Genomic DNA, 26,014 nt, shown 5'->3' with positions numbered 1-26,014 from the left:
CACCTTTAATGTCTCGAATGAGATCTGATCCGCATCTCAGGCAGCGAGGGCGCTTCCGATCAGCAAATCCAAATCGTGGCAAATCCAAAATCACTTCAAAATTGAATTAAATTGTGGGGTACCATAAACCTCGGCTGCGTCGATCCGATCAGTGATGTCGGGCACATATGGGAGTGAGCTTGTTTTTTTGCGCCCATAATTGACGTCATAGATTTTGGGATTGGGGTTGATCAGGTTTGGTTGCATCATTTTGTGTTTTGGTCAAGGAAGAAAACGAAAGGGAAAAAGACAAAAAAAAAGATCTTCACCGAGAATCTTTTGTTAGAATTAACAAGAGAGTAAACCAATGACAGGCTGAAAGTTCATGAAGCTGGTGATAGTTGGGAAGTCACTCAGAGAGGCAACGACAACGGAGCAGGAAAAAAGAGATGAGTGAACCAAAGAAGCAAAAGAGAGGAGTGAACGGAGTGGGATTTGAACCCACGCATCCGAAGATAACAGTGCCTTAAACTGTCGCCTTAGACCGCTCGGCCATCCGTCCCTCGTTGCACACCGGCCTCCTGCGCCATTATGCGGGATACTGCGTCGGTGGCCTGAGAAAGGCACCAAATCGTGCCAAGCAAAAAGATTGGTTTCACTGGGGTTCGAACCCAGGACCTACTGCGTGTGAGGCAGACGTGATACCACTACACCATGAAACCTTGCCTGGCTGCACTTATCGCTTGTGATTTTGTTGTGACTATTGGTAGGTTAACCAAACTTGGGAAGCCTAGGCCCAAGGTAGCTCCCTTGGACCAAAAGTGCTGGGCTGTGGGCAATGTCGCACACGGTTCGTTAGTAGAAGCGTCCGGAGTGATGGTAGTGCTAGGCGCTGTAGTTAAGTGGTAAAATTCCTGCTTCGGGTGCAGGAGGCCCCGGTTCGATTCCGGGCAGCGCCCTAGCCTTTTGCTTCCCTCATGAAAGTGCATTGTGGTGAAATGGTTTCCATAGTGGAGTGTGAGGCTTCTTTGACTGCTTACCTGCTGCAGCAGTCTCACACCACCATTCTCCTCAATCTGTGATTGGTATCCTGCTAATAGATTGCATACTGTACACCTGTCAGTGGTCCACAAGATATTATTAAGGTCCAGTGCAATGGAAAACAGCAGCATGGTTAATTTGTTGGGCAGGACCAAACTGCCCAAGCCACTAACTTGTGCTCATTTATATATATTTTTGGTTGTCACATACATGTACATGACAGAAATTGGTCATTCCAGACCTTGACTGATGGCACAGTTACAGCATCATATCTCTCATTATGATGGTATTTTAATCTGCCATTTCTCAAGAGCTCCCAATTTTGTCTTGTTATTTTTACATTAAAACCATTTTTGTGTTGTCCAAACGATTCATAGAGCCTTAAACTCACAAACAAACTAACTTTTCAAAATGACTGGACCTCTCATTTCAAATGAGCGCAAGTTTTTTGTTCTCCTTGCTCATGGCGGCGCGACCTGTTATCCACCAAACCAGCTCTAGGAGGCACACAAGCAAGGTTTCATGGTGTAGTGGTATCACGTCTGCCTCACACGCAGTAGGTCCTGGGTTCGAACCCCAGTGAAACCAATCTTTTTGCTTGGCACGATTTGGTGCCTTTCTCAGGCCACCGACGCAGTATCCCGCATAATGGCGCAGGAGGCCGGTGTGCAACGAGGGACGGATGGCCGAGCGGTCTAAGGCGACAGTTTAAGGCACTGTTATCTTCGGATGCGTGGGTTCAAATCCCACTCCGTTCACTCCTCTCTTTTGCTTCTTTCTTCTGGTTCATGTGACCGCACAGCCTCACTCACCATGTAAACTGGAGCGCACTGGTGTGGTTTCTTATGGTGGATGGGTGCAAAGAAGGAAGGCTTAGTAGCGATAGCGCTCCCGCCTGTCTCGATCGTCACTGCGTCTGTCCCGCTCTCTGCTTGCGCTGCGCTCCTCCCTCCGGTAGTACCGGTCGCTCCTCCTCGCATCCCGGCTCCTGCTTCGGCTCCTGCTGCGATCACGTCTTCGGTCACGCTCTCGGCGGTCCCTCTCCCTGCTTCGGCTCCGGCTCCGCGTTCGGCTCCTGCTCCGATCCCTCCTTCTCTCGCCTCCGTCTCGGCGATCCCTCCCGTCGCGTTCTCTGCCCCGGTCGCGGCTGCGGCTGCGGCTCCGGCTTCGACTCCTGCGGCCTCTCTCACTAGTAGTGTCTTCCCTGGCGCCGCTGCCCGCTCTGGTACGCCGCGCCTCATCGACCAGCTTCGCTGCAGCCGGCTCGGCCGGCGTGGTGATGGTCTTCTCCTCCGGCAAGGCACCGGTGGCCGCCGGTGGCTTGCTCTCTCCGTGTGCTTCGGCGATGCTGCCCACCAGCTCCTCTCCCGAGGCCTGGCCAGCAGCGGCTGCCAGGGCCTTCATCTTGGCCGCTCGCTTGGCCGCCTTCTTGAGCTTCTTCTCCTCCTTCTTCCTGCGCTTCTTCTCTCGCTTCTCCTTCCTCCGTTGACGCTTGACCTCGTCCTCTTCATCGCCGTCACCATCGCTGTCGTCGCTCTCGTTGTCGCTCACCTCTTCGCCCTCGGCCTTCCGTTTCTTCTTCTTTTCCTCCTCTTCGTCCTTCGGCGGCTTGTAGTTCTTGACGTGGTCCACCCGCAGCGTGCGCCCTACCAACTGCGTGCGTGCGGTGATTGTTGAGGCCGCGGTCAGCTCTCGCGGTCGGTTACGGCACACCACCGCACACGCACACAACACCACCGCACGCACACGCACGCGGCGCACCGCAGGAGGAGGAAGGAAGCGTACCTGAATGCCGTTGAGGTTGTCGACGGCGAGTATGCAGCTGCGCGGGTCCTGATAGCCGAGAAAGGCGAAGCCCTTCGGGTCCCCCGTCTTCTTGTCCCGCGCACGATTCAGGTCGCGCACTCGCCCATATCTGGCCATTCGTTATTAAATCAGATAGTGGGCCACATTGAAGCGAAACAATGAACGGAGCAAGACACGGGAGATCGCGCGGCAGGGAGAAGAACGTACTGCTCGAAAACGGCAACGATGTCGCCTTCAGTGAGCCCATGGTCGAGATTGCCCACGAATATGTAGGGCGAGTTGGCGTACTCGTCGTGCCACGAGGCCTTCAAACCCAGTGCCGCCTCTCGCTCATTAATGCGCTGGATCTCCTTTGTAATGTTCATCTCCTACCACCGGGCGCATCAACCGTCCGCTAATCGATTGTGCTGAGCTGTTGTTTGGCCAAGAAAAAGACAAGAAAAGTGTGGCAAAGAGAAAATCGAAAAAGAAATACCATTTACAAGTGTAATGTTGGTGCTGGTGGTGCCTGGGTCAAGTGGACGGTGGTGCGATGGTTAGGGCGAGTAGCGCATGCCCTGCTGTTGTTGTTGCTGCTGCTTCTGGGCCTGCTGTTGGTGGTACTGCTGTTGCTGGCTCTGATGGTACTGCTGCTGTGCACTCTGGTATTGCTGTGTGTTGTGCATCACACGCAATTGGTAAGTTCAAGGAGTGAAGAGCACACAAAATCACGGAGGGGGTGAAGAATCGATACTCTCACGGACAGCAATGGTGTCATCATTCATTCGTCATGTGGGGGCTTTGGTCGCGTACCGCAGCCTGGTATTGGGCCTGCATCTGGGCCTGTAGCTGCGCCTGGAACTGCGCCTTGGCCCGCGCCTGGGCTTGTGCCTGCTGCTGGCTGGCGTGGTGCAGCTCCTGCGCCGCGGGTTGGTATTGCGCTTGGGCCGTACCGTAGCCCATCTGCTGTTGGAATTGCTGTGTGTCGTGTGCGTGTCGGTCGTGAGTCTCTTTCTTCGAATTCACACAAGACCAACCCAATGTTGATCACACCACGCACCTGCTGCGGGTAGAACTGTTGACCCTGCATCAGCATCTGGGGTGGATGTTGCCGCGAGAGTCAACTCACCACCCACACGCAACAGCGAACGAAAAATGGAAAAACCTCGGGTCACGACGAGAGGGCGCGGGGGGGGGTGCACCTGTCCGTGAAGCTGAGCCATTTGCGGCTGTCCCGGGTAGGGATTCATGCCCGAGCTGTAGTGCGGCTGCTGTTGTTGCTGTTGCGCACGCGGCGCCCCCTGATATTGTGGCTGTGTGTGTGTGTGTGTGTGTGGTGTCACACGCTCAAACGGGGAAATTAGAAAGAGGCCAGCGAGAGAGCGATCTGCCAGCTCGACCCACCTGCTGTTGGTAGGGCTGCTGTGGCGATGCATGGTACAGCGTGGGCTCGTAGCCAACGCGCGGAAAGTGGCCTGCAGCAGCCCAGGACCATAATGAGCCACAATCACACACGCGCGACACAACACAGCTGCGACAGAACACGTACCGCCTGACAACATGTGCTGCGGCTGCTGCTGCGGCGGCATACCAGCCGAGTAGCCGTTGGGCGAACCCGTCGCGCGGTTGAACGACGGTGGCGCAGAGTAGGCGCCACCGGCCCCCTCCCCCAGCTGCTCGTGCCGGGCCGCCGCCTGCTGGCCTTCTGCATCGTCGTCGGGTTGTTCCGCCCTCGCGCGGGCGTGCAGCGCGTTCTGCTCGCGGACCGTCCCCTGCACGCGATGATGCCCGTGCGCAGTCATCACCGACACCGAAGGCAGCGCAGAGTCAAATTCTCTTCCAGCGCTGGGCCGTCGCTGCTGCGCGTGCTGCGCGGCAACGTGCGTCAGGTGCTGCTCGGCGGGGAGTGCCCCGGCGGCAGCGTCTCGACGTACGTCATAGAAGCCGGCACTGCTGGGCGCGGGAGGATCGCTCGCGTCGTCAGCGGCGCAATCGAGCTCGCCGTCTTCCCCAACAGCCTGGCCAGGGTCGTCATAGCCTTGGTCGTTTTTGTCCTCCTCCTTATCATCGTCGTCGTCCTTGTCCAGGCCCAGATCCTTCAGCTGCTCCAACAGCGGATCGTAACCGAGCGACACCGCGGCCTCGTCGTCGTCGTCTTCGTCCTCTTCCTCCTGCTCCTGCTCCTGGCCCTCTTGAGACGCGCCCATGTAGTCCTCGAGAACGGGCTCCTCGGCCGACCGCTCTTCCCCGGATAGCACCAGTTCGCCGTAGTCGTTCGGGGCGTCGGCCTGTGGTGGTGCGCAGCCCGAGGCCGAGTCAGAAAAAGCTGTCGTGTGTGCCGTGTGTGTCATGTGTGTCGTGTGTGTCGTGTGTCGTGTCAGAGAGGAGTACCTCGAGAATTTCGTCGCCGAGCTGGTCGTCGGCGAGGAGCACCTCCTCGATCATGTCCTGCTTCGTCTGCCAGCCCGACGTGCGGCCGATTTCGTAGAGGTTGGCCAGCGTGTCGTCGAACTTGCCCTCGCGCACCAGCCGCTCGTACATCCGGTACAGGGCCAGCGCCTTCGTCGTGGTTGCACACATATGATCAGAACGCATTGAGCGGTTGCGCGCATGTGGGGACGAGTACCGCGTGTGCGTCCTCCTCCGAGCAGTGGGTCTCGGTCTGGATGCTCATGTTGAGCAGGTGCGAGGCAAGGAAGCGCAGAGAGAGCTTCGTAGGCCGAGTCAAGGATTACAAACACCACACGAAGCACAATAATCCTAGACTAATAATTATAACAATACCACTACTAAATAAATAAATAAATAAATAAACAAATAAATACACATATAAATAGCGGCAAAAATAAAGAAGGGTGGTAAAGGATATCTTTGTCGGTCGAGGTGGTAGAGCTCCACCGTATCCCGCACTTGCTCCTGGGGCACCAGTATGTCTGATAGTGAAAGATGAGACACAGGGCGCGTGGGCGAAGCGCGCTGATGGGGGACGCGCGTGGGCGAGGCGTTACGTACTGATGATCCTGAAGTCCTTGTCGAGCCCGTGTCCCACGAACACGCAGCCCTTGTCGACCAGGTACCGCAGCTTCAGATAGGCCGACTTGAGCGTGGTGACGTAGTAGGGCGAGACGGCGGGGTCGAGGTCGCCCGGGAAGATGCCCGACCACCGCGTCAGGTAGGCCGCGATGGGCTCGTCGTGCGCAATGTAGTCGTCCATGAACGGCTCGCTGTCGATATCACCGTCATCATCTGTTTGGTCCGCCTCATTCGTAGCATGTCGTCGCTTGCCGAGGATCGTGGTCACACGCGCCAGAGAGAAGTGACCGGCCTTCAGCAGCGCTCGCTTGCCCGACCGCTTGACGAACGTTTCCTCCTGATTGTCGCAATACACGCCACCATTGAGTCAAACCACAACAACCAACCGGCCGTCGGCCACCGCAGTTTCCGCCATTGGCGCCACAATTCCACACAGCAAGCACACCACCAAAGGTGGCGGTTCTTTCAATTTCGTAGAATTGGCGAGAGAACCACAAAAGGAGAGGGAACTGCAAATGAAAAAAGAACAAAAAAGAAGCTATCAAAGCTTGCGGCCACTCCACCATCAAACAGACAACTAAAAGATTCATATAAAAGATGGCAAGCCCGAGCCCCGTTACGCTGATCAACTCGTTCGAGGTGCCCGAGGGCAGGGTGGACGAGTGCCTCGCCCTGTGGCGCGAAGCCGCTGCCGTGCTCAAGAGGCAGCCGGGCTACATCGCCACCCACCTGCACCGCAGCCTCAACCCCAAGGTGCGTGTGTGCGTGTGTGCGGCAATGTAAACGCACTTGCTGACATGCATGCTTATGTACTCCGACCCGAAGGCCAAGTACGCGCTGGTCAACGTCGCCCAGTGGGAAACCGCCGAGCACTTCATGAAGGCGGTGGCCACGCCCGAATTTCAAGCGGTGGCGGCCAAGTTTGGCGACTTCCCGCACGAGCCCAGCCTGTACACCGTCGCGGACGATGCCAGCGACCTCTAGGCATCGCCGTCGTGTCGTCCATTTGGCCCACCCACAACGCAACACATCTTGTCCTTCATTCTTCCTCGAACATACGAAGAAGAAGACTCGCCAGCTCTACTTTGACTTTGCGAGCAAATTTGGAAGCCGTGTGTTGTGGTTCATCACCTTCTCCCACCCACGATGACACCAAGCTGAACTGAAGACGATGAAAATGGTGTGTGTGTGTGTGTGTGAAGGTGATGAAGTACCGTTTGTAGGGACACGAACTCGGCGTCGAGGGCGAGGATGTCGCCCGCCTTGGGCAGATCTTCTCTGGTCAAGGGAGCAAAGGTGCGCGGCAGTTTGCTCAACGCGCGTCTGGCCAACGATTGATAGTAGTCAGCACCCTCCCGACCACTCAAGCGTGCGTGCGGTGGCTATTTGGTACCGTTCCATTGGGTTGTCGGCAAAGAGCACGTCCTCGGTGATGGGACTCACCACCTTGTTCACCGGTACACGATCGTTGAGGTCCACTCGTGCGTAGTAGAGCAGGCACGGCACCTTTTAAAAGAAAGTGTTCGCGCGCGAGTGTCAATCATTGAACCGAGCGTGCGCGCTGGTGGCCAGTCAGAGTTGTGGTACCTTCCACTGCGGGTTGAAGGTGAAGGCCTCTTCGGGGAGGGTGGCCGTGACGTGGAAATCGTTGAACAGGTACCAATCGGAGTTGGGCACCTCAGCCTCCTCCGCGACTGCGCGAGTCAGGAAAGTTAGTTACAGATCTTACTATGGTGTGTGTGTGTGTGTGCGCGCGCGCGCACGTACAGCTAGCCTCGTCGATCTCCGGCTGCATCACGGCGGCGGTCGGGATGACGTTCTCCTTATCATGGTACGAGCGGGGCACCTTGGTGTGTACCACCAGGTGTCCTCGCTTGGCCGGTTCCCGCTCCATGGGGTTGTAGACGTGCCATACGACCGACTGAGACGCACCACACCGATCATCGTTAAAGCTTCATTAACACTCGATCGCGGTGGGGAATGTGGTGTATTGCCCGGGATGGCATACCGTCAGTTCATAGACGTCTGCCCCAACACTCTCTGATTGGTCGTCGCTGTCGCATTCCTCCACAATAACGGAATCTCCCATGATCTCCTTCTTGAGCTTGAACCTGAGATGACGAGCCATGAGATGAAGCACCAAGGGAGAAAAAGAAAAGAACGAAGAACGAAGGGGGAGAGGAATGTGTACCGTGGGGGAATCCACTTGTCCGGTCCGCCACCTCCTTCGTGGCGCGTCTGCCATTCTTGCACGTGCTGATATAAAGAGTGGCGCTCAATTCGAGTGCGATGTGAGTGCAGGACATGATTGGGGCGACGTACCTCGTCCTTGAGCGAGAACGCGAGGCAGAAGATGTTGGGCGGGTGCTTGATTTGTGATCGTTGAATGAGCCGTCGCGTTCGGCCGCACTTTTCGCACCACCCGTTGGCCGTGAACTCGTGACTGAGGCTGTGCCGCAACGTGTCTCCGAACGAGTCGCATGCCTGGCCCTGCATTGGTTCAGAAATGCAACACACACCACACCACACCACACACCGCGACTCAGACGCCTGGCTTTCAGCAGCCACACGGAGAAGTGGAGGCGTGAGCACCTGCTTGGGCGGCAATGCCAGTTCGACAGAGTACGTTCGCACGTCTCGCACGACAGAGTAATTGCACATCGAGCACCGCGTACGTAGAAGGAACGTCGACCCGAACAGCTGGTCCAGCAGACCAGGATTCTGTGCGCGGACCACACACCCGACACCCCACACCCCACAGCCACACACACACACACGACACAGCTGTGAGTGTAACGGTACGTTGCGTGCCGCGGCGCGAGCTGCTCGGGACATACGGTGAATGACTGCTGCGGTTTGCTGTTCCGTCTCTCCTGGCCGATGGCGCCCAAGACCGCGGCGCCCTTGCCGCCGCTCCCGCCCAGCGGAGCACCACCGGAAGACCGCCCCACGCTCCGCGGTGACTGCGGGCTGCCTCCCGCGCTCGACGGCTGCGCCGCAGGTGTGGGCGACGCACCTCCGCTTGTCGGCGGCGTGCCCGCAGTGCGGGGCGACGGCCGGCCGTCGCCGCCCTTCTTCATGCTCTCCTTATTGAGCTGGTTGACCATGACCAGGTGGAACTGCTGGCCCAGCTTGCCGTAGGTGATGCGCTCGGCGTCGGGCTCGGCCGGCTCGAGCAGGGAGGTCGCCTGCGGGATGTGACGGAACGAGCGGAGGAAGTTGCTCGCATCGCAGCTGACGCCGTTCGAGATGTCGAGCATGTGGAAGAGGAAGCCCAGCTCGCAGCACAGACAAAATTCGTCATCGCACAGGTGGTTGAGCATGTGCGCCTACAGCCATCATTGGAAATCAAGGTCAAAAAACAAACTCGCATTCGTGTGTGCGTGCGTGAGTGTGTGTGTGCTAGGTACCCGAAGCTGGGGAATAAAGTAGAACGCCTGAAGGCAACTGTTCATGTAGGCATTGGAGTGCAAGTTTTCCAAACCGCCGAACTTGGTGCGGTTGTAATATCTGCGGACACGGTGGACCGTGAGTCAGTCATTGCGCGCGCAAGCCTAGAAAGCGCCACCGAGAGAGAAGTGCTGCGAGGCAGGCAGGAAGAAACACGGTACCCAAAATTGAAATCCTGTACACCCATTTTGGAGTACTTGATCGCCATCTGTCGGTAGTGCTTCGGTGGAATGATTGGTGGCTTATTCTGATATCAGTGCCGAGCGCACGTTTGTGTGGGTCAGTGTTGAGGCGGGTTGGCGGTTGGTTGGTTGGTTGGTTGCGCGCAGGCGACGAGAGGCAGAACGTCGGTCGGTGCGTACCGAATCAATCCGAAGTGTTCGTTTGTGTCGTGGCGGCTCAACAGCGGTGACGAGTGCATTCCGCTTGAGCCCTACATTGGGGGCAGCGAGCCACTTGCCCATCTGATTTTTTGAAGTAACAATCTCATCAGCACTGCATTCCACGAGCCGGCATTGATGTGACTACGAGACGCGTCACGCACCGGTTTGAGGTTATTGATGATCTGCGGCGGTATTGGGGCAGGCTTTCGCGGTACGGCGCAGGTCATGGCCAAGGGCCACGACGACAGTAAGGGCTCCTCCGTCTGGGGCAGTATGTACATGGCCAGAGAACTGCACGTACACACACAGTGTCGTGAAATCGAGAAATTACATTGTCGCGTCAGTAAAAGAATTAATAAAGCAAAAAAGAAAAAGAAGGAATAATGATATGAACGATACCCCGAGTCGTCGTAGGCTTTTGGGGCGGGGCGGTAGGGCTTGTCGGGGAGGGGAGTGGGCAGCGAGAATTGGTTGATCTGCACTTCTTCTCTGTCGGCCCACTGATGTACATATCTGGAAATATATGACAGGACAGCTCATATCAGCTCATATTCTCCCGAGCGCGAGCGCGCACCAAGCGCTTCAGGCACAGACATATATCTAACGTAAGTGTGTGTACCCTCCACTGTCGGCAAAAATGAGGCACTCTCCCGTGCTGGCGATATCGAATGACGTCACCAGGTCTCCGCCACAGTCGGCCTGGTAAACCCCACCCCAGGCAGATTATGATTAAACTGATTGTTTGGCGATTGGCCGGCGGGTGGGTTGACGCGTACCTGGTACATCTGCAGGCTGGTGGGGTCGCCCTGCGCCTCGCAGATTTGTATCTGCCCATTCTGGGACACGATGAACAGGCTCGACGAGAACTTGGGGTGGAACTTGAGCAGGAAGGCTCCTGGCGGGAAGGCTGGGACGTGGCAACACACACGACACACGACACACGACACACGACACGAGAAAGAGGTAAAGAGTAAGAAACACCAAAAGTACACGACGGCCACCACCACCACCACCGACTTACCGATGGGCGCCAGCGGCCGCATTGTGCGCACGTCGTAGACCTTGACCATGGGGTCCAGCATGGGCCCATAGGTCTGGCCCATTCGGCTGCGCGCCACCGACCAGCCGACCCAAGACGCGTGTCAGCAACAAAACGACGTGCTTCGGGTTGGTAACGGATTGGTGACGGCAGCGCGTACGAGTGCGTTTTGGAGAGGCCGCATGTGACGAGCAGGTCGGCCTTGATGTCGAGGTCCATGATCCCCGCCGAATGGCAATCCACAGTGTTCTCCACCCTGCCGCGGCCAGAGAGTAAACCGACCGTGTTTAGCCCTGGGCTTAGCTCAAGACAAGACCAAGTCACACCGCGTGCGCCACGAAAACGTCGATCTGTACCTGTAAGTGCGAGGATCGAGCATGGACACTTGGCCATTGCTGCCACCGCAGCAGATGAGCCGGGACCGCTGCATACAAGTGACCGCGGTGCCGATGTCGATCTGGTTTCAAGGCATAAGTTAAAAAGAAAGAAAGAAAGAAAAATGAGCTCACTCGGTAAGACGGAGTCAGCTATAAAAGGCCCTGATCATAGGTGTGTGGGGTACCTCTTTCACGACCTGCGAGCGCGACAGGTCAAAGAGCTGGAGTGCGGCCAGATCTCCGCCCAGCAGCATCTCTGACTTCATGGCATTGCTGTACACACCGCACCGCATGCCACGCAGCTCTTGCCCACTGCCGTGGCAGCCACCACCACATCATTGGCACACGAACATGTCAATCGTCGTCAGCGCGGTCTTCTGCGCCGATCATCACCAAAGAGGCATGTGGTTGCCACAAGAGGAGCTGCGTGGCGTGCCTGTAGGAGAAGTTGAGCAGGCCACCGCGCGTGTGATGCCGAATGGTGTCGGAGGAGATGGAGAGGATGCCCGCCTGGTCGGCGTGCAGCTGCCGAACCGCCGACTTGTGGGCTTGGAACGAGGAGTAGTGGTCCATGCCCGGGCTCATGTACGAAATCAGGCGTCCCTGGTACAACCAAAAAAATGGATTGTTATTTTTTTAAAAACAATAAAAGAAAAATAATAGTGCACATATAAAAAAATGAGGGTCCTAGGGAGGTACATTGTCGAGGCCAGACCAGATGAGCTCCTCGGCAGGGTCGGCCAGCACGGCAGTGACTGGTACGATGTGGTTGACGTGGCTCTCCGTGACGGCACGCATCTCGAACCACGACGGTCGGTCGAGTCCGGCAGCCGCGGCGGCAGCGGCAGCAGCGGCGGCCGCGGCATGAGCGTAGGCTCCAGCAGGCCCGCCAGCGTAGGACATGCCGCCGTGGCCCCCGCCGTAGGCAGCGTGCCCGCCCACGGACACGGTGTCCACCAGGACTGGAGGGCCGCCGGGCACGGGGGGCGGAATCCACAGGGGCGAATGCGATGCGCGCGTAGTGGCGCCGCCGTTCGGGCCTCCGCCGCCGCTGCGGTTGTGCAGATGATGCTGGCCTCCTCCTCGTCCAGACAGGCGCAGTGACGAGGAGTCCATCGGGGCGCGAGCGCAGGAGATGGAGATTAAGGTGGGGGGGAGGTCTGACTTGAATAATAAGAAAATAAAATGAGTTAAATAGCTCTACAATGCGAGGTGAAGGCTAATAAAACAATCGAGGGCCGAGATGCAAGCCTTCAAGTAAGGTTGCAGATGTTGCGGGACGACCCACAATTTTGACCCTCTTTTTTCTTATTCAATTTCCTTTCTTTTCTTTTCCACCACAGCCACACTCTACCAAATCGGCACTGACGACAAAAAAGTGTACAGTTGGCTCTTTGGCGTAGTGGTAGCGCGTCGCTCTCGTAAAGCGAAGGTCGAGGGTTCAATCCCCTCAAGAGCCTTCTTTTTTAATCCTCACCACTCAAGGTGGAAATGCGGAGTGGTGATCATCATTGTTTTGTGAGGGACCGGCCTGCAAGTTGGGTCAGGTTGTGGGTCACGATGTGTCTCTGCGCAGCCAGGTACTCTCGCGCCCGCTGCGTGCGTCGCAGTTTCCGTCCATTGACACCCGTGGCCTCGGGTCCAGCCACCGTCAGGCCGCTCAGCAGCGAACGCAGCGAGCCCTCGATCAGCGCCGCCACCTGCGCGTCGACATCGGTCGGCAGGGTGAGCAGACCACCCTCCGAGGCGGTGGCCAGCAGTCGCTCGACGGCGTCGTCGGGGAGGAAGATGAGCCGCAGCGTGTCGATGAGCTTGGCCGGCAGAGGGCCGTGCCCGCGCAGGAAATGACTGCGCGCCCGTATGTCGTCCTCGAGCCCCAGGCGCTGCAGCAGCGCCAGCTTGGCGTGGGTGAGCGGGATCTGCGCGGGAAACGGGAAGCGCAGGGCGTCGAACGGGTTCGCATCGACGGCGTCGCCGATGCGCCCGCGGCGCAGCATGAGCTCGGCGCTGGTGGGGCCGCGGCCCACGGCGAGATGGATTGGGTCGCCCTCGGCCACCGGCGCCAGCGAGTGCAGCGTGAGGGGTCCGTCGCCAGCGGGCGACCCCAGCGCGGCGACCGTGCACGCGTACGGATGGTGTCGCGGCAGAACCGCCAGCGGTAGCGCAACCGTGATCGTGGTCGGCCCCGCTGACAGCGTCGTCGCGTCGTCGTCACCCGCCTCAGCTTCTTCCTCCTCCTCCGCCTCCTCGTCTTGCACGCCAGTGTCGACTGCCATCGCCTTGTCGGCATCGACGCCGTTGGCGGCGCCGGCGGGGGTGGGCGGTGGGACGACGACTCGCACCGAGTGGCTGTCGAGCACCATGGCCGCCCAGCGGAAGTTGGCCCACGAGAAGAGCGCCCGCGGGAAGTACTGGGGCAGCGCCTGCGAGAGCGCCGGGAATAGCTGCGAGTAGAGCTCCTTCAGACCTTCTTCGGTCTCCCTGTTGGCCGCAAGCATCAGTGGCTGTACGTAGTGTGTCGTGCGCATGTGTGTCGTGTCGTGTGTCGCGTGTCGTGCAGATTGGCGCACCCAAGTTGGCTCGCGGACTCAAAGTCGGGTCCCAGGAGGCTCCGCTCCTCCTTGGTCCAGGCCAGAGGCAGATCGACCTCCCCGGCCCACTCGCCGTCCTCCTCCCCCTCTTCGTTCTTTGTCTCATCTCCGCCTCCGCCACCACCCGCCTCTTCGACTACCTCCATCGCCTTTTCCTCCTTCGCCGCGGCCCTCTTCTGCGTCGCTGGCTTCTTTCTCGCACTCGTCTTTGTCTTCAATTTCTTTTTGTTCTTGGCGGGCGCGGGCTTCTTGTGTCGTACGGCGCTGAGGAACGGGTACCAGGGCGACGCCTGACCGCGGCCCTTCTCCCAGACCAGGAACAGCGTGAGCACCGTGTCCTCGTCGAGCCCGCCCTCCACGTACTGCAGCGCCTCGCCCAGCGGTGACTCCAGCGCCTGATCATACGACACATAACATGACACACGCACGCGGCACGACACGCACGACACACGTAAGTGTCGAGGTCGGCCAAGAGGGGCAATGCCCGGGGGAACGGACCGTGTCGACGGTAATAAGAAGCTGGCGGGGGATGGTGAGCAGGGCCTGGCCTGCGGGCACGGCCTGCGCGGCGAAGACGCCGTCGCTGGTGAATCGGAGCAGGTGGTCGATGCCGGGCGGGGGCGCGTAGGTGGTGATCGGCTCGGCGCTGGCTTCGGCAGAGGCGATCTGCGCGAGAGCGGCAGCGTTCGCCCTTCGGGCCGTCTCGCTCACCATCCGCTCTACGGCCTCGATGCACGAATTGAGCACGCGTCGCTGACCATTCTTGTAGATGGTCGCGTTTCGCACGTTGCTGTTGTTGTGGACGGCGGTAAGAGCTTGAGGACCCGGACCCAGCTTGCGCACCTTGTCCTCAAGCAGGCCCTTGAGCGTTTGGGTCATCTCGAGCTCGTTTCTCCAATTCACGAACACGCTACCTGGCAATCAGAGGCAATCGGTTCGTGAGCTTGTGTGTCGCGTGATGTTGCTCGCAGGGCGACACATAAACCACACCCGACACGACACGACACGACACGACACGACCAACGACACACACACACATGACACACACACACACACACCACCACACGGTACCGTTCTCGCCAGCGGGCGTCGACTCCCCTTCTGTCTCAGTCCGCTTGCGTTTGCGCTGGGCCGTGCCGTCGTCCGCAATGCTGCTGTCGTCGTCGAGCTCGGCCGCATCGAAGAAATAGAGCTCCCACTGGGTCATCACCGACACGCGCAGCGCGTCGAGGAGGGCCGGAGGGACGTAGTCGCGCCTGAGCGCCTGGAGCACGGGCAGCTTGAGCCGGCCCAGCAGGGCCTTCTTCCTCGCTGCCAGCGGGTCTGCACGCAGAGGGCCAACTGTAAAGTCAGTCGAGAACTAATGCTCACCGCCGCCAGCACCGGGGAAAAGAGGCCCATTTTACCAGCGGGAGAGAAGGAGAGGCGAATCATGACGTAGTCCTGTTCGTTGTCCTCAATGCAAAAGCCGTAGCCCTGATTGACAGGAGAATGTTGCGTCAACAATGCAATCAGTAGGCTATGATGGTGCGGGGGTGGGTTTGGGGTGGGGGTTAGGCACCATGAGAAGTTCTTCGTTTCCTTTCGGGCCGTAGTTGTTGAAGGCCTCGGTTCCCTTCTCGACCGTGTCCTCCGTCACGAATTTGAGACGGCCTAATAGCGCCCGAAGCGTGTGAGGCACAACGATGGAAGCGCAGTGATCCGCCCGCACTCGCCTACACACGGATGCACGCACCGGTTGAAGGATCGAGAGCCCAGGTGATCTTCTTCCTGTACTGATGGTTGAGCATGTCGAGCCCCGGCAGCAGGCACTCGTCTATCTGCCCTCACGACACGTCATTACATTACACACCGAATCCAAGCAAAAGAAGAAGAAAAAAGCATTAAAGAAGAAAAAAGCATTGAAGCCCAGAGAGGCGCACCTCAAGGAGGTCGTAGGGGTCCGCGTGTGCGCTGGTGGTCGCGGTGGGCTGCTGCACGAGCGTCTGTGGGAATGACCGAGACGAGCACGCGGTGAACGTCCACAGGAAATGATCCCTGCGAACCAGACGGCGTCAACAACTCAATTATTAATAATACATAAATAAATGAATAAATAATAATAATAATAATAATAATAATAAATAACATTGGCAGGGGACGGACCAGGTGAAGAGGTCCGGCGGGAAGACGGTCGGGTGGGCGTGACACAAGGCGGGGAAGAGCAGGTCGAAGGACTCGCGGATCTGCTGCTGCTTCTCCTGCATCGCGTAGAAAAGATTGGTGCCCGCCAGGTGCTGGATGTCTTCGTCCGGCCTGTCGTCGTGTTCTTTGTAGTCAGCTCTCGAGGCTTGGGTCGTGTGTGTCGTGTGTGTGTGTCGTGTGTGTCGTGTGTGATATTCGTGTTCGTGTGTGTGCGTTGGGAGTACCAGTAGAGTGGCGTGCTGAAGGTACTCGGAAGAGAGCGCAGGTAGGGACCCCAGAACGCGTCTTGGGCTGCGCGCTGATGAATCAGGTAGGCACACAGGATGGCGCGGCCGGCCGACACCCTCAATCGCTCGCCTGCTGAGGAAAGGCCACCAAGCATCAGCACACACGACACGGCACACGGCACACGACACGACACACACGACACACGCTGGCACTCACCTTGCACTGCGTTGAGGTGGGCGGCAACAAGTCGGCCGACCTCGGATTTTCGGGCAATCTCGGTCGTGAGCACCAGACGAACGGGAATGGAGCACAGCTCCTCCCCGGGCAGAATGTCCTCCGTCGCGATGCCGCCCCTCCCGCCTAACTCTGCACCGGAGGAGCGATTAACGATTGAATAATTCAAATTAAAACGGATCCAACGTTTGGTGTCGAGTACCAGAGACGGCGAACGTGAGGCGAGGGTAGCGAGCTTCGTTGGCCTGCAGCCACCCCTCAAACTCCTCCATCCACGCAGTGTACAAAAATAATGTTTTTCACAATTAAATGGTTCGTGAAAAAAAAGAAAAAGATTTTCTGCAGACGCCAACGGTTTTCGTCGACTTTTTATGCAGCCCTCCGGGAAACTTGCGCCACCTCCACCGGACGGTGAGCGAGACAAGCAGCACAAGAAGAAGACGAAGAAGCTTTGTCTCCTTCAGCCCACAACACAAACCACAAACTCAGTCACAGCCGGCAACATCAACAAACACACTCATGGACTCCACGAAGAGCACAGCCGAAACACAGCCGCTGATGAGCGACGACACGCAGGTCACCCCCATTACGACTCCGACTAGCCAGCAGGCCGCGCCTGCCCAGATGAAGGTGGACGAGGAGACGATCGAGGAGAAGTATGCGCACCAGCTGGCCGACATGGGCGAGCGCTACATGATCGCGGTCGACGGGTCGAAGCAGTCAGGCAAGGCCTTCAAGTGGCTCCTCAAGCAGGTCGCCATGGCGGGCGACCCGTCCAAGGTGGAGGTGGTCATCATCAACTTCCTGCCCGAGTGCGACTTCAGCATCGAGGTGAGCCAGGAGTATCAGAAGGCCAAGCACGAGCTCGCCCACTGCCTCGAAGAGTACAAGCGGATACTCGGCACCATCAACGTACGTTGTTTCTGGCTTCTTCTTCATCTTCATGTAGAGGCACGAGAATCGTTTCTACATGACTGACCATGTACGTGGTGGTTGATGGTGGTTGCGCAGGTGGCGAGCGTGGTGCGGTTGGTCGAGGGCGCGGGCGACGTGCGCGAGGCCCTGTGCAGGCACGTGAAGGAGGAGGGTATCAACACGCTGGTCATGGGCAACACCGGCAAGTCGGGCCTGCAGCGGGTGCTGCTGGGTTCCCTCAGCGAGTACTGCGTGCGCTACGCCGAGTGCGCCGTCGTGGTGGTCAAGTGAGCCATTCATCTGCCTCTTCCCCTCCTCCTCGTCTTGTCTCTCTCGTTTGTTTGTTTGTACATTCTTCTTTGCTTCAAGCCATCGTCCACATCAACGCTGGGTTGTCTCTTCATCGTAGAAGAAGAAGAAAATGAGAAAATAACACAGAAAAGGGGGGTTGCAATGCAATGGGCTTCAGAAAAGAGAAGAAAGGGACCCAAGGCAACGACACCCATCAGCAAAGAAGCAGGGCGAACATGGCACGCAGGTCGGAGCAGTCGGACGCGGTGTTCAGGCTGGTGGTGCTGGGGACGGGGGGCGTGGGCAAGTCAGCTCTCTCGCAACAGCTGCTGTACAATCTGTTTTCTGAAGACTACGAGCCCACGATCGAGGAGCTCTACCGCAAGCAAGTCGCCATCGACAACCACGCCTGCATGCTCGAGATCTTGGATACCGCCGGCATGGAAGAACTGAGGTGTGTCACCAAGAATATGTTCCTATAATAGTCTTTATATCTTTTTTTTTATTGATGATACATCATCAACATACACCCGTGTGAGGATATGACAATTGCTTGTGCGGGCTTCGCAACTGGAACTGCAACAGTGCGATGAAAGACCAGTACATGCGAAGCGGAGAAGGCTTCGTGTGCGTGTACGACATCACGTCGCGACAAACGTGGGAGGAGCTCAGGACACTGTGCGACAAGGTGCTCCAGGTCCAGCAAGAGGACGAAGTGCCCATGGTCATAGTGGGCAACAAGTGCGACCTCGGTGAGGCCCGACGGGAGGTGACCGTCGCCGAGGGCAAGGAGCTGGCCACCAACTTCCACGCTCAGTTCTACGAGGCCTCGGCCAAGCTGGGCACCAACGTCGAAGCGAGCTTCTTCGACCTCGTCCGCGACATCCGACAACGGCGCAGTAGCAGCCGCCCCGCGGTGGGCAAGTCCACCAGGCGGATCTGCCCGCTGTTCTGATGTATTATCGTTTCGTTTCGTTTGACATGTCCAAAACTTTCGTTTCCGTTTCGGTTACATTTCAACGCGCCTGGCTGGCCAGATGATGTAGCGTGATGCTGATGATCTCACTCGAAGAGGAGTTCCTTGGCATCGCCAAAGGCCTTGTGGGCGATGACGGCCTTGGCCACGTCGAGCATTCGTCGGCTGCTGCTGATGGCGGCGCTGTCGCTGCTGGCGATCGGGAGGAGTTCATCTTCGCCGCTCGCCATCGCCATCATGGCAGTCTTCGACGGCGAGGCGGGGGTGAAGAAGATGCAGAAGAGGAGCTGGTAGGCCCCCAGCTTCGCGAGGGCGGTGGCCAGGCGCAGGGCGGGCGCGAAGCGGAAGATGGACGGGATGGCGGTCGCCAGCGAGAGGAAGGTGAGCGTGAAGGCCAGCGTCGACGACGGGTGTTCGACCATGAGCTCGAGCTGCGTCGTGATGTAGTCAAACACGCCCAAGAGGGCCAGCTCCACCCTACAGCACGCACACCGCACCAACCACCGCGGCGTTAGGGAATCGGGTCGGAGCTTCACGCAGCGCCGCGACGAGGGGAGGCGGCGTACGGTGGCTTGGCCTGGCCGGGTGGGCTGAGCGGCACGAGGTGCATGCCCGTGAGAGCGGCCGACAGTACCGACATGTAGGCCACCAGCTGACCATAGAACTGCGTCCTGCGCGCGGTTCCAACCACCCACGTAAGCCCCGTACGGCAATACGACACACGACACGCAACACACGACATACACGACACGACACACGCTGGACGGGGACGGGGTACTTTTGGCCAAAATGGCAGAGCGGAAGGTACTGTGAGAAGAGCGTGGCGACGAGGTCCTTGCCGCCACACAGCGCGACCAAGCACGCGCTCATTTCCGCAGCCCTGTATGCGCGCCCCGTGAGAAGAACACGCAATGGCACGCGTGTGTGTGGGAGACGCGCAGAGAAACTGTACCTGAGCGCGTGTCGGCTGCCCATCCCGCCGTGGAGGCTGTGGATGATGCAGCGGAACATGTGGTCGCAGAACTCCCGCTTGCCGACGCGGCTCAGAATGAAGGAGAAGTGCGTGAAGGAGGTCGAGGGCATCGTCTCCGGCAGCGCCGCGAGGAAGTCCTTCTGCAACTGCGCATTGAGCGGCGTCGTGTGCGTATATTTGGTCGTGACCACTGTGATGATGACGATGTTTGGTTGGTTAGTGCTGCTGGCTGGCGCCACTTGCGCGCGCATACACGAGTGCGAAGCTGTACCGGACTGCAGCATTGTCTTGAGCTTCTCCGATTGTGGGTTGTCGCCTGCAGTTTCGAGGGCCTTCTTCAGGCTCACTCCGATCGCGGTCACCATCTGCAGCAGCAGCAGCAACATAACAACAACAGCAACGCGTTAACCACGGCGCCGCTTTTGGGGGGAGGGGCCGAAGCCCGATGTTTAGAACGTGCCTTGGCGCTGAGGGGATGCTGCTCGGCGAGGGTCGAGAGGACCAGGAGGGGCACGGACACTTGATACGACGGAGGGCTTCCACTGCACAGCAAAATGAAACCAAAACGACACACGGTGAGTGGTGTTGTGTGTGTGTGTGTGGCGCACGCGTGCGTGCGTGTGTCGCGTCTCGTGCATGACGACTGTACCCAGTGCTGATGGTGGTATGTTGGATGGTGACGAGGAGCTCGGTGGCGAGCCACAGGTAGAGCGGGATGTGAATGAAGGGGATGACGTCCAGGGCCGTCTTGTAGTGCGCGCAGCAAGCCGCGAGGGAGAACTTCTTGTGCACGCAGCCCAGGTAGAGCTGCTGTATGACATAGGGCAAGAGCTCTGCATGTGCGTGTTAGAAACCGCAATGTGCGTTGGTTGGATGAAGGAATGATGGTTGTGGCGATACCCAGGCTCTCCCAGGGAGTCAACTTCTCAATGACATCCTTGATTGCAGGCCCAGGGGGCGTGACAAAGAGCGCCTTGAGTAACGTATCGCCCGCCTGTGTGTTGTGTGTGTGTGTGTGTGTGTGATCAAAGTTATATTGTCAATGACCAAGGGTGCGAGGCGTGCGAGGCGTACCTGTGCCTTGGCCGGCGTGCTGAGGTCGAATTTGGAGAACATGTAGGAGTTGTACCAGGTCAAGAGCGAGGCCTTGTCGTGCTTCTCCTTGCTGCCGTCGGGGGAGCCGTGGCTGCCACTTGGCTCCTCCTTGAGTTCGCCTCGCTGGCGCTTCTCTTCGCTCAGCAGGTACATGAACCCGTCCGTACGCTGGAACGCCTCCTGGTTGCTGGCGCAGGACTTGACCTCGAGCTTCTCCAGTATCGCCACGAGAAGCGTGAACGCTGAGGGGAAGAGCGAAGCGGCTTCCGATCTCGTCTCTACATGGTCGACGGAGAGAAAGGTGTCAACAGCGCTTGGGAGGTCAGTGGACGGAGAGAATGCATGCATGCGCGCAGGCGTAGCGGTACCTGGAGATATCTCCTCGACTTGTGTCAACACGCCGTCTCCCCATCTGGCACAGTGCACGGCGACATTACTGGCCAACTGAAACACACGACACACACACGACACACACACACACACACACGACACACAACACACAACACACACACGACGAACAACAGTGAGTTGTACAGCTGACAAACGAGTTGGCGACGGCGCTGTGGTCCAACGGCTTACCTGAGGTAGCGTGGCGTGGAGAAACAAGGCGTCCAACACGTAATCGGAACAGAGCGTGGCAAAGAGCTGAGCGAGCGTGGCTGGAGCGATGGGCCCCTCTTCCTCCTTCACAGCCATCGGCGACGCGAACGGATCCGACGCCTGTCAACGTTGTGCCGTTGGGCAGTCAGACGAGAAGAGAATGCGCTTAAGTCATAGTAAGGGACCCGCGTACCGACAGGACGGCTTGCACAAGGTGCTCCTGCGCTTGAAGGTGCTGGTGGAGATTACCGACGACCTCCAGCGCCTTCTTGACCACGTCCTCGCCCAGCTCCTTATTGCGCAGGAACCCAAACAGCTGATCGACGTCCTGGTTGGGTGGGTCGCCACATGTGTTTGAGTTGCGTGGTGCGTGGTCAGCTAACGAAACGTGAGCACACCAGAAGGTGAAAGGCCAGCGGTACCTCCTTCTTCTGGGGCGGAGTGCCGGCGAGCATGGCCTCGACCGAGTACAGGTCCGTGGAGACGCCGTCGATGGTTAGCCTGCAATCGAGACCGGGCCGTGAGCAGAGCAGAGCAGAGCACCGGTGCATGAAGTAAGAAGTGGTGGACGTACCCGGGCAGGAAAGTCTCGAGCTTGTCCCTGGACACCAGGCCGCGGTGCAAACACGCGCTCGCAAGCTCGCCCAGCATGATCGAATGGGCGGCTGCATTGTCCAAGCAACGGGCGATGAGTTGGAGACACTCACACCGCACGCAACACGCGCGGCATAGAAAAGAAGAAAAAAGAAAGAAAGCCGACTACCATTAGAGAGCGCATCGGCAGAAGCGGCCGCCGGTGAAGCGCCGGTCAGGACGGGGTGCGACGTGGAGAGCGTGGAGCTGCTGGGCGACACCAGCGCCTGTGTGGGTGTGAGAGGCGGGCTGCTGACCGACGACGAGCGAGCCTTGGTGCCGGTGGTCACGCCGGGCGACACCAGCGTGGGAAAGTGGGAGAGGTGGATGAGCGACAGTTCGACCGGGTTGAAGTGCGACAGCTGTGGAATCTGCGCGAAGGTCTGCTCCGTTTCGTTCATGTCCGTCCACTGTTGCATGAGCAGCGGCACCTTTGTTGGAGGAGGAGGAGGAGGAGGAGGAAAGGAAGCGACCATCAGGCTTCGTGGTTGATAGCGACATCGATGAAAGAAAATGGATGAGAACCTTCACGAGCAGGTAGTTTCTGGCGATGTACCACTCGCGAGAGTGGACGGCAGTGCGCTTGGAGTTATAGAAGCGCAGGGCCGCAGACCAAAGCTGCGGCAGAAAAGTCAACAACAACACCACACAGGACGCGCAAGTCAGCCGCGGCCCAATATGGCCTGAGTCGGGTAATGGCTCGTACCTCGCACACGAACGCATACCATCCGAGCCCTCGGCAGCCCCTTAGGCTCCGCATCCTCTCCGCAGACTCGAGGAGACTGCGGTGGAGAACCGACGTTTGCTGTTGCAGAGTTTCGTGGATAAAGGTCAGTACGCGATGCGAAGCCAAGGCCATGCGAGAGGGGGGGGGGATGTGGCGCACCTCCTCCTTCACGACGAGGGCGATTGCAATCCATGGTCGGTTGTAGGCGTTCGAGTTGTGTCGGGCGACGTTGGTGAACAGGTTGTGCTTCAGCCAACCGCGACAGTACAGCCTACACCACTCCGTGCTCAGCAGCCCTGCGTGTGCGTGTGCGTCGTGTGTGAGCAATTCAAACACCGACTAGTGATATCTCAGTACGCGTAATCATAATTGCAAGGTACCTTGCAGAGCGCGCCAGAGAGGCTTGAGAATGTGCTTGTGCGGATGAGGCGTGAGCGACGTCGACGTGGCTTGGTTGACCAGCTCTCCGCTGCCGCTTTTAAATAGATCCTCACACTTCGAGCAAAACGAGCTCCACAGGTCTGCGAACACGATCATCACGTGGTCAGATTATAGAAAATATCGAGTTACGACGAGAGTGAGAGAGCCAAGCGCACCGGGATGTTCGTGTCGGGCGAGTAGCAAAAACGCGAGGCACTTGTGGTGGGTGAGCAAGGCGACCAGCGTGTTCACAGACACCTCGAGATTGTTGCAAGACCCTCCTTGCCTGTGGGCTGCGCTCAGTTGCTGTTCACTGTCAGCAGAACTGACCAGCAGCGTCGCGAAAGAGTTGTGCGTAAGTTGGCCAACTTTACTAAATACCACACACACACCACACACCACACCACACACAACACACACGGCGCACGAGCATTCGAACACAAGACTGAGAGGCTGCGGTACCCCGCCGAGCTGGAAGATAGGTAGGCCACGGCAGAGACGAGCATCTCGGCTAGTCGCAAGAATATCCGTGCGATGAAGGAGATGCCATCGGTCGTCGTGGAGCCACCTTCCTTCATCTGCTCCTCGCCGAACTCGAGCTCGGCGGCGGCCGCAGCGGCGGTCCTGGCCTTTTTGCTGTGGTCTCCGCCCTGCTCGGCCTGGTGTGGTTCCGTTCCCTGGCTGCTGCCCTCGAGATCCATCATGCCTTCGTCGTCGTAGCTTTTCGAGAGCGCTCTCTTTCGCTTGTGCCTGCTCTGCTGCTCCTTGGCGATGCTCCGTCGCAGCTCCTCCCGCTCCTCGTGGGAGATCATCAGCGGCGCGAACTCGGCCACGAGCTGCAGGAAGGCCGAGAACTGGCCCGGGGCCGCGGGCGAGGCCACATCGCAGAGGCTGTTGAAGAAATGGGCCTGTGGGCGCGGCACACAACGACCTCAGCAGCTGCGCGCAGGCCCGTTGGTGTCCATGACACACCACTGCACGCGTGTGGAGGCTGAGAGATTAGGTGCTGATGGTACCTTGGCGACAAGACCAACGCTCAGGGAGTGTCGGATGTAGGAGAGGAGCAAGGGCGATGGAGAGGGACCCACGCGCGCTTGCTGCAGCAGAAAATCTAAATCACAAAGAAAAAAGATAAGAGTGGGAGTGAATAATCATGCAGGTAAATGGGTAGGGGGCTGGCAGCGAACCGCAGAGGAGAGGAGATGTGGCGGCACGAGGTCCAAAATGGTCCTTGATCGCTCTACCCCATTGGGCGGGCGTTAATCTCTTGTTCCATGCCGATGCAAAGACACGTTGCAATTCGAAATTGGCATCGCCCCGTTGGTTGCTGCTCTTCTGCATAGGTGCCGTCAGACGAGCTCAACGACTTGCAAGCACCACTTCACCCTGACGATCCGAGTCCAACCTTCCTCTGGCCTCGCGCAACACGAAAAGGTTTTCAATCGAACACAAAAGTAAAATGAAAAACATAATTCAAAAAGAAAATACCAGAGAAATTCTCATTTTGTGGGCCGTGGCCGGAACGATGGTGACGGAGTCGACCACGAAGCCACCGGTGAGGATATGCTCCCAAGTAGCAGGGAATGGTAACCATTTGGTCACCACCATGATGATCTAGGCAGTCAATTTATGGTGATGCCTCTACCTCTTGCGCCAAAGGTTGGGTCAAAACAGAAGCCAGCCACCAATGGACAGCCACCACTGCCTGAGATCACTTGGAAGGGAGCCTTGAGGTCGTTGTAGTGGTGGGCCAGCACTTGCCCCTTCACCACCAGCCACAACCTGTCATATGAGTGTTGGTGTGAACTTATGCACATATCAACTGGAACAATGACAAGTGAAGTGAGCTCCAGCTCCATTAAGAAATCAACTTGATGCTGGTGATGTAGTGATGGCTTGATGCACGTACCCCATACTTCATCAGTATGCCTTCCTTGTACCTCACCTCACAATCCTCTTTTCACTCATTCTGTGCTCGCTTGCACCTGTGTTGCATGCCTTCAGCCATATGCCAGGAGTGGCCAAGAAGAATGGAACTTGTGGTACAGCTGGGAAGTGGGCCTGGTCCATGTCACTGCCCTCACCATGGACCACATTGACAATCACAAGGCCGACATTGTCTCAGCACAGAGAGAGTGGCTTGTCCAGGATCTCTGGTGTGTTCATCTGCAATTATGGTGTGGATGGATGCATAGCATCGGACATGATGCTTCACCGACCCCACCCACCCACACCAACACCCACAGGACAGTGCAGAGGGAGGAGATGGAGGATGGAAGAGTGTGTGACCTCTTCTTGGCGGATTCAGTCACTCATGCCTCCACCCACAAACCCTAGGTCACCAAACACGACAAACTTCATCAAACCTGCGGGCAGCAAGAACAAGTACTCGGGCGACGTGTAGTTGTTGAGCCTGGCCATGTAGTAGTAGGTGAAACCCTCCTTCAGACCCTGTATGACGCAGATAGTTGATGACCCCTTGCTAAGTGATGGTGGTTGGTCTTGTGTACCTGGAGTGGCCAAGTGGATGTACTGGAAGCCACACTCGTTTTCCTCATCAAAGAAAGCAGTGTCTGCGCGGGCGGTATGTTGGTAGCGGCCACTAGTCGTCCCAAAGGCCACCTCAGCCGTCCCGTTGACGGGAGTAGCGAAGGTCAAGATGCGTCTCCATCTCTCTGAGTCCCAGCCGTTCCCCAGGTCGGTTTGGAGCGACATATATGAAAATAAGACGAGCATGAGGTGAGTTAGAGCGAAGTGGTGTGGTACCCGAAGGAGAGTCGGAGTTGTTGCGGGTACGTGTCCCGTCGGCTCCAGTCGTTGGTGTGGTTGGTTGGGATGAGGGGCTCGAGGAACAGATAGGGCGTCGAGAGCAGGCAGAGCAGTGCGACCGCGAAGACGACGCCCACTGTCCTCTGGTTCCTCGGGCGCTGGAGCTCTCGGAGCCACTCCATGAGCGAGTGTGTTGTAGCAGAACGCAAAAGTTGACCTTGACGTGGTGTCGAAACACAGCATGCAAGCAAGCAGAGAGGTATCGCTCGCTCCAGCGTTAGTCTCGCTCTC

The 26,014-nt window shown here is 57.9% G+C and overlaps 9 protein-coding genes across 9 annotated transcripts; 3 read left to right on the top strand and 6 right to left on the bottom strand.

Moving 5' to 3' along the window:
• Positions 1 to 1,893: 1,893 nt before the first annotated feature.
• ACA1_072200 (RNA recognition motif domain containing protein) lies at positions 1,894 to 3,191 on the bottom strand (the record flags this gene model as incomplete). The annotated part of the gene is made up of 3 exons (XM_004353074.1): positions 1,894 to 2,673; positions 2,806 to 2,935; positions 3,034 to 3,191. The coding sequence occupies 3 exons, from the start codon at positions 3,189 to 3,191 to the stop codon at positions 1,894 to 1,896; spliced, it is 1,068 nt and encodes a 355-aa protein (XP_004353126.1).
• Positions 3,192 to 3,362: 171 nt separating this feature from the next.
• On the bottom strand, positions 3,363 to 6,019 carry ACA1_072190 (Poly(A)-specific ribonuclease; the record flags this gene model as incomplete). Its single annotated transcript, XM_004353073.1, has 11 exons — positions 3,363 to 3,476; positions 3,619 to 3,783; positions 3,866 to 3,889; positions 4,008 to 4,085; positions 4,210 to 4,280; positions 4,355 to 4,577; positions 4,740 to 5,093; positions 5,197 to 5,364; positions 5,432 to 5,515; positions 5,716 to 5,738; positions 5,818 to 6,019. The coding sequence occupies 11 exons, from the start codon at positions 6,017 to 6,019 to the stop codon at positions 3,363 to 3,365; spliced, it is 1,506 nt and encodes a 501-aa protein (XP_004353125.1).
• Positions 6,020 to 6,435: 416 nt separating this feature from the next.
• ACA1_072180 (antibiotic biosynthesis monooxygenase, putative) lies at positions 6,436 to 6,822 on the top strand (the record flags this gene model as incomplete). The annotated part of the gene is made up of 2 exons (XM_004353072.1): positions 6,436 to 6,591; positions 6,664 to 6,822. The coding sequence occupies 2 exons, from the start codon at positions 6,436 to 6,438 to the stop codon at positions 6,820 to 6,822; spliced, it is 315 nt and encodes a 104-aa protein (XP_004353124.1).
• Positions 6,823 to 6,965: 143 nt separating this feature from the next.
• On the bottom strand, positions 6,966 to 12,203 carry ACA1_072170 (poly(A)specific ribonuclease subunit protein, putative; the record flags this gene model as incomplete). The annotated part of the gene is made up of 23 exons (XM_004353071.1): positions 6,966 to 6,995; positions 7,053 to 7,116; positions 7,232 to 7,344; positions 7,426 to 7,532; positions 7,606 to 7,759; positions 7,847 to 7,949; positions 8,030 to 8,094; positions 8,161 to 8,328; positions 8,431 to 8,559; positions 8,676 to 9,167; positions 9,249 to 9,348; positions 9,450 to 9,535; positions 9,651 to 9,752; positions 9,833 to 9,962; positions 10,071 to 10,184; positions 10,291 to 10,370; positions 10,448 to 10,578; positions 10,693 to 10,778; positions 10,871 to 10,966; positions 11,067 to 11,167; positions 11,273 to 11,341; positions 11,481 to 11,690; positions 11,787 to 12,203. 23 exons carry the CDS (start codon positions 12,201 to 12,203, stop codon positions 6,966 to 6,968), a joined length of 3,147 nt encoding a protein of 1,048 aa, XP_004353123.1.
• Positions 12,204 to 12,595: 392 nt separating this feature from the next.
• Positions 12,596 to 16,596, bottom strand: ACA1_072160 (SET domain containing protein; the record flags this gene model as incomplete). Its single annotated transcript, XM_004353070.1, has 12 exons — positions 12,596 to 13,568; positions 13,658 to 14,073; positions 14,177 to 14,592; positions 14,750 to 15,001; positions 15,040 to 15,154; positions 15,240 to 15,331; positions 15,414 to 15,498; positions 15,601 to 15,715; positions 15,824 to 15,986; positions 16,112 to 16,219; positions 16,307 to 16,456; positions 16,527 to 16,596. 12 exons carry the CDS (start codon positions 16,594 to 16,596, stop codon positions 12,596 to 12,598), a joined length of 2,955 nt encoding a protein of 984 aa, XP_004353122.1.
• Positions 16,597 to 16,843: 247 nt separating this feature from the next.
• Positions 16,844 to 17,530, top strand: ACA1_072150 (universal stress domain containing protein; the record flags this gene model as incomplete). The annotated part of the gene is made up of 3 exons (XM_004353069.1): positions 16,844 to 17,236; positions 17,274 to 17,306; positions 17,336 to 17,530. 3 exons carry the CDS (start codon positions 16,844 to 16,846, stop codon positions 17,528 to 17,530), a joined length of 621 nt encoding a protein of 206 aa, XP_004353121.1.
• A 236-nt stretch (positions 17,531 to 17,766) lies between these two features.
• Positions 17,767 to 18,485, top strand: ACA1_072140 (Ras family protein rasG, putative; the record flags this gene model as incomplete). Its single annotated transcript, XM_004353068.1, has 2 exons — positions 17,767 to 17,984; positions 18,116 to 18,485. The coding sequence occupies 2 exons, from the start codon at positions 17,767 to 17,769 to the stop codon at positions 18,483 to 18,485; spliced, it is 588 nt and encodes a 195-aa protein (XP_004353120.1).
• A 107-nt stretch (positions 18,486 to 18,592) lies between these two features.
• On the bottom strand, positions 18,593 to 24,295 carry ACA1_072130 (uncharacterized protein; the record flags this gene model as incomplete). Its single annotated transcript, XM_004353067.1, has 22 exons — positions 18,593 to 18,983; positions 19,073 to 19,177; positions 19,285 to 19,386; positions 19,459 to 19,669; positions 19,751 to 19,844; positions 19,889 to 20,021; positions 20,129 to 20,286; positions 20,554 to 20,852; positions 20,943 to 21,018; positions 21,154 to 21,294; positions 21,368 to 21,502; positions 21,597 to 21,675; positions 21,749 to 21,839; positions 21,938 to 22,238; positions 22,333 to 22,425; positions 22,533 to 22,589; positions 22,694 to 22,830; positions 22,915 to 23,055; positions 23,131 to 23,240; positions 23,417 to 23,862; positions 23,971 to 24,065; positions 24,142 to 24,295. The coding sequence occupies 22 exons, from the start codon at positions 24,293 to 24,295 to the stop codon at positions 18,593 to 18,595; spliced, it is 3,549 nt and encodes a 1,182-aa protein (XP_004353119.1).
• A 1,282-nt stretch (positions 24,296 to 25,577) lies between these two features.
• On the bottom strand, positions 25,578 to 25,905 carry ACA1_072120 (uncharacterized protein; the record flags this gene model as incomplete). Its single annotated transcript, XM_004353066.1, has 2 exons — positions 25,578 to 25,629; positions 25,721 to 25,905. 2 exons carry the CDS (start codon positions 25,903 to 25,905, stop codon positions 25,578 to 25,580), a joined length of 237 nt encoding a protein of 78 aa, XP_004353118.1.
• Between the last annotated feature and the right edge of the window lie 109 nt (positions 25,906 to 26,014).

Source organism: Acanthamoeba castellanii, assembly GCF_000313135.1.
Source record: "Acanthamoeba castellanii str. Neff unplaced genomic scaffold scf7180000084603, whole genome shotgun sequence".
Lineage (NCBI taxonomy): Eukaryota > Discosea > Longamoebia > Acanthamoebidae > Acanthamoeba > Acanthamoeba castellanii.
Note: the sequence above shows the minus strand (reverse complement) of the source record. Positions and strands in the feature narration are given on the sequence as shown.